At 46.1% G+C, this 6,000-nt stretch overlaps 1 protein-coding gene across 1 annotated transcript in view; it reads left to right on the plus strand.

Moving 5' to 3' along the window:
• The window catches only part of LOC138246498 (von Willebrand factor-like), a 50,356-nt gene extending 46,061 nt beyond the window's left edge, over positions 1-4,295 (plus strand). Inside the window, exon 4 of the mRNA XM_069201145.1 lies at positions 2,984-4,295. Coding sequence (XP_069057246.1) covers positions 2,984-3,339 — 356 coding nt within the window. The 3' untranslated portion in view covers positions 3,340-4,295. The remainder of the gene's footprint in view (positions 1-2,983) is intronic.
• Positions 4,296-6,000: the final 1,705 nt, after the last annotated feature.

A 6,000-nucleotide genomic window follows, 5' to 3' on the forward strand; every position in this document is an offset into this window, starting at 1 on the left:
ACTTTGAAAAAAAAACGAAACCTTTAGTTTCGGTATTTTTCAGGGCAGGTAGTGGTCCATTGGACCACTGCCTGCTCTGAAAAAAAAAATTTTGTTCCAGACACAAAGGGGAAGGGGTCCCGTGGGGACCCCTTCCCGTTTGTGCCTGGGTTACCATCCACTTCAAGTGGATGGTAACTGCGCTTTCATTTGCGACCGCAATCGCGGTCGCAAATGAATATACATAGCATTGCGAGTCGCTAATAGGAAGGGAACACCCCTTCCTATTAGCGAGTCGGAAATGCATTTTGCGAGTTGGTTCCGACTCGCAAAATGCATTTCTACATAGCAATGATGCTTTAGCGACTCGCAAACGGCGATTTTCGCCGTTTGCGACTCGCTAAACCATTGCTACATCTGGCCCTTAGTCTCCAAAAACTTCTGGCAGGAAAAGGTAACTTCTGAAAGTTACTTTTCCTTAATATCTATTACAAATGTGAATCCATTGAAATAGATGTTTAATATCTATTAAAAATAGTTGTTTAATTACCTTTCTAGTAAGTCTCATTCCTTCAATGTTAGGATTTTAATCTGTACTCTGGTTTTTTACAGAGGTGTTGGTCACTGTAAGGATATGCCAACATTAAGGCGGTCATTCTGACCGCGGCGGGCGGCGGTCGCCACCCGCCATGTGGTCACGCCGAATGACCGCACTGCGGTCAAAAGACCGTGGCGGCCATTCTGGCTTTCCCGCTGGGCCGGCGGGCGACCGCCAAAAGGCCGCCCGCCAGCCCAGCGGGAAAGACCCTGCAACGAGGAAGCCGGCTCCGAATGGAGCCGGCGGAGTTGCAGGGGTGCGACGGGTGCAGTGGCACCCATCGCGATTTTCAGTGTCTGCAAAACAGACACTGAAAATCTTTATGGGGCCCTGTTAGGGGGCCCCTGCACTGCCCATGCCAGTGGCCGGTGGCATGGGAAGTGCAGGGGCCCCCAGGGGCCCCACGACACCCGTTCCCGCCATCCTGTGCCAGGAACAGGATGGCGGAAAGGGGGTCGGAATCCCCATGGCGGCGCTGCAAGCAGCGCCGCCATGGAGGATTCCCTGGGCAAGGGGTAAACCGGCGGGAAACCGCTGGTTCCCCTTTTCTGACCGGCAGAATGGCCCTGGAAGCACCGCCAGCCTGTTGGCGGTGCTTCCGTGGTCCCCGGCCCTGGCGGTCATGGACCGCCAGGGTCGGAATGACCCCCTAAATGTCTTACAGCGAAATACTATGCACCCTTCCTTGTGGATAATAAGGCGTACAAAGCAGCGACTTATTAATAATTAAAAGTCAGGTTTTGACTTGCAGGCCAAATTGCAGTGTTTAAATCACCACATACAGGATCGAATGGTGGGCCTGAAGCCATGTTTGCATTGCCACTGTAGTGAGTGGCACAATCAGTCCACTTGTGACATTTAACTTCCAGGCCATCTGTTCTTCTTATACTAGAGACTTGTAGGTATATTAAATATACCAATTAAAGGTATGCCAATTCACCCTTGTTTAAGGGGGGATGCACAGGAACTTTACTTGTGGTCAGCAGGGGTAAAGTACACAGAGTCCTAACACCAGGAAAAATATAGGATCCAGAAAAAGGAAAAATATGGGATGACAATGCAGAAAGGTAGATTTCCTACAGTCATGGTATATAATCTATGTTACGTCATGTCGTGCCTTCGCACTGTCTATTGTTTGAGAGTCTGAATTTGGGTTAGCCCAACTGAGTATGGCCCAGTGGGATGATAGGTTTTGTTATCGTTTGTTGTCTCCATCAGTCTCTGTATGTTTGTACCCTTGGTTTGATTTTTGTGTCTGGGTGCTTTGTCTTCATTAGGATAGTGTGCACATTTTTGCTGATCTTTCAGTCTTTTCATAACTGAATCATTGTATTGCATGTGATGAATGGGATTTTTTTTTTTTTAAAGCAGCCCATGTCTCTTAGGAACCTGAGCTATTTTAAAACAAAAAGTATAAACAAATTCCGTTTGGTACAACATGAGTGGAAGTAGGAGGGGTCTCTTGGCCCCTTGGGGCTGCCGCCACGATTCCCAAGTTCACTACTGCCTCGGTCCATGTGTTGGTAACTCTACAATGGTTTGTGAGTGGAACTGCAGCTGCAAACAACTGATGTATTGCATTCCGATTTGCAACTGGTAAGGAATGATACATCTGAACCCCTTCCAAATTTCCCAAGGGTCATAAAAACCCATTTGCTAACTTTTACAACTTGTATAGTAGGTTTGGTAGATCACAAAAATGATTTTTGCAAACCAAGTGAGTTTGGAAGTAAGAGGGTTTACCATTGTAAAATCCTTTACATCTGGCCTGCTGTAGGGTTTGAAATTAGGGCATACGTATTGTTAAGTTTGATGCAGATGTCCATTTGCAAAGAATAACTGTGAACTGCTTGTGGGAAAGATGCATTTCCCTTTTAGATTGCATCTAGGACCCTAGATCAAAGTGATTCTATATCAATGTATCATAATATGTTACATATATTGTTATTAATTATGTCATAGATTCATAACCATAAAGAGCACATCTAGGATTCCATTAATCCTGAATTTGGAAGATATTTGGCCGGTAAACGTGTCGATGAGTCGAATTCATTCAGAAATATTTGTTTCCATATGTGCGCAACATTCTTGGGAATTCAGGAGTCAGTTACACCAACGGCAGAAAAAAAACACAACTGCAACGGCAGAAAAAAAAAAACACAACTGCACACAGGAAATATTTTTTAAACCGGGTCCCAGTAGTTGGTATGTCTTGCTTTACCAGAATGCCCGGTTCATGTCATGAGCCAGCATAAAACAAGGAATAATAATTTGACCCCCCCCCCAAACACACCTTCGGATCTACAGCAGAGCGCAAGTAGGGTTTTGTTGTTACAATTGCTGTTGGTCTGATGGACTGTACTGTTTTCAAATCAGTTGCTATAACTTGTACTGCTTCCTCCACAGACTGCCCGGAGCACCAACATCATTCCGAATGCGGGGCCGGTTGTCAAATAAACTGCGAAGAACGAAATGAGCCGAAGCCTTGTAACAAGATGTGCGTCGCTGGCTGCGTCTGTGACAAGGGATGGATCCTGGAGCGCGCGGGTTCTCACACCTGTATCCCGAAAGGGCACTGCAAAACCTGCCCAAAAAACACCCATTTCAGTGAGTGTGGTGCAAAATGCCAGCGAACCTGCGAGAACTACAAACAAGAAAACATTCCCTGCCCCATGATGTGTGCGCCCGGGTGTGTCTGTGACAAAGGATATGCCTTGCACAATGGCAAGTGCATTCACACAAGTGAGTGCGTCAAGCACTGAGCGCCAGGATGCTGAAAGAAGGGAGCGCATCACCCCTGCTTGTTTATGTTTCTGAGAGCAAAAGCCAAGCTGCGCAGCTAGCGCGCTACCCTTCACGCTCATTTAGCCTCTCCAGCATATATCTCCCGAGAGCTGCTCCGACCGCTGCTGCCACATTGGGAATGGCCCGAGCTTTGCCCACATTTTGAGCGTCAGTCAATTGAACGGGGTGCGCTGTGGTAATCTCAGTTCCTTAGCCCCAGAGCTTGAGGACAGCAGTACATGTGTGGATTTTGGATTGGGCACCAGGACATCCCCCGGACAAGCACATTTCTCTACACCTTTTTCCAAACACTAAGGCAAAGGTCCAAACCTTGATTACGAATAGAACAAAACAGAGGGTGGTATGTATGCACATGGTATATATAATTATCTAGTGTGGGGTAATTTCACATTGTGGTAGACTCCTTCTGGTTAAAGGTTGCTGCATAGAATGGTCGAATTTATGGTATTAATCCTGCAAAGTACCACAATAATGTCATACGTTTTTACGCTATTGTCCTAACACGCACCATGGTACGCCATATTGTAAACACGGCGCACACACGGTGTCGTTGGGAGGGCACAAGTGAGCACGAGAAAAGTGGTGCATCACAGCTGTTGCACCACTTTCTTGTAAATCTGGCCCCATGTGCCTTCCACTACAAAGCTCCAACACCATCTGTGTGTTACACTATTTTATTATGCACCATCTGCTCCTCTTTGGATAGGTGGGAATGTGCAATGTGTAAACATTCTTGAAGAATAGAGATTGCTCCCTCTACGATCTCCAGGCACCCAAGACTGTGGCTAGCAATTCAGATCTATTGTGGGCCGTTCCCTGCTAGTAGTATGCACCCATAAACTATCACCAGAATTTGTAAACATCTAATCTGCTTCAGAGAACTGACAAAAATAAAGTTTGCATGCAATATTAATTGAGATGTCTGAAATGTTTTTGTTGAAATGTTCTCCAGATTTAAATGAGCTTCTCACGGTCATCAATAAAATAATGCTATTGGCTGTGCTTAAAAGCTGAAATCTTATCCAGAAACAGCAGAGAAAGGGGTTGAGAACTGCAAGGGGTGTCACTACATCAGAAAAGCAAGCATTTGCAATGCAATAGGGTCTCGCATTTCTCCTAGTTACAGCTCTTAGCTGTTGTAAACTCCCAACCTGACTTTTCTTGCCACATTAAAGTGAAAAAAACAGCACGATCGCGCTGCTACAGTTCACTCTTAGTAACAGTTGAAGATGGCATGCAGGTAGAAAAAAAATGCAAAAAAAGAGCGTGATTGCGCTACTACAGTTCACTCGTAGTGAAACCTCTCGGCAAAACTGCAATTATGTACATAACTGGCAAAACTGCAATTAACTATGTAACAGGGTCGATGTCATGCAAAGCCCTGGACTTCTGCCAAGCGTGCTCGCGCTGCGAAAAAAAGATAAAAAGTACTCCACAAACCTGACAGGAAACAGTGAGCCTTGCATGTTTTAAGTACTTGGTCGCTGCGCTCAAAGAGGGCTACCCACCAGAAAAGGCATGACGTATGCATGCCTTCCACTAATGAAAGCAAGCAGATTTTGAAAGGCAAGCACACGAACCAATGAAAAACACTGACGTAACATGGATGGGGCCCTGAGCCCTTTTTTATCTACTAAAGCATCTCGCAAGTGAAATGCATGCACAATCGCATGCGACGCAGGCTCGACCCTAACCAGAATGAGTACAATGTCGTTGTTCGCTGTATGTGGCATCCCTTGATGTGTGCAAATGTTTCAATTAGTTGAACTTGAACGCAGGGGGTGTAGCCTGCTAGACCAGCTCAGCAAGATGGTGAACTCAGTGAAAAGAGGCTCTGACTGCACCGATGCCACAAGCTTCAGCTCTCCTACTTGGTGCTCATGATTAACTATTGCTGTTGTTTGGAAAAGTGTGTTTATGAAATTCAGTCTGTTTCACTACTCACTAGGAGAATACATTTGTGTGTGTTAATTCAATCTCGCACATACCTTAGTAGTCTTTTTAATTGAGGTGTGAGGTAATCTTGTCCTGAGATTGGAAAACCATAACACCCATGGCCGTGTGCCATTATTGCCTCATAACCACTGTTTCATGTAGTGTCTTGCATTATTTAGAATAGAACCTTTCTGGCTCCCTAAGGACTTTGTATCAGTGTGATACAATCGCTAGAACAGAATGTAATGAAAGCTTGGTTTAGGATGTTGGAGTTCAAAGTTACACACAGGGGAATAAAGATGTGTGATTTACAGCTCCGTGTGTGGCCTAGTCATTCACTGGGACCACAATGAGGAGGAGGCTACACTTCAGACATCAGTAGCTGTGCTGGACAGAAAACATCCATTAGAGCATGGGTACTCACAAACTTTTTCTCGGGGGCCAAAATTGCAGTATGGTTTGCGGCGGAGGGCCGCACTGAAGTGACAGCGGGGGGCGGGGCTTAGAGGGGGCGGGGCTTAGAGGGGGAACAACCACCCCACCCCCTTTTTCAAAACAATGCCCCTACCCCAGTAACACACACAGCGCGCACACATACAGCGCCATCTGCTCTCACCCCTACCCCAGTAACACACACAGCGCGCACACATACAGCGCCATCTGCTCTCACCCCTACCCCAGTA

The sequence above is a fragment of the Pleurodeles waltl genome, chromosome 7 (assembly GCF_031143425.1).
Source record: "Pleurodeles waltl isolate 20211129_DDA chromosome 7, aPleWal1.hap1.20221129, whole genome shotgun sequence".
NCBI lineage: Eukaryota > Metazoa > Chordata > Amphibia > Caudata > Salamandridae > Pleurodeles > Pleurodeles waltl.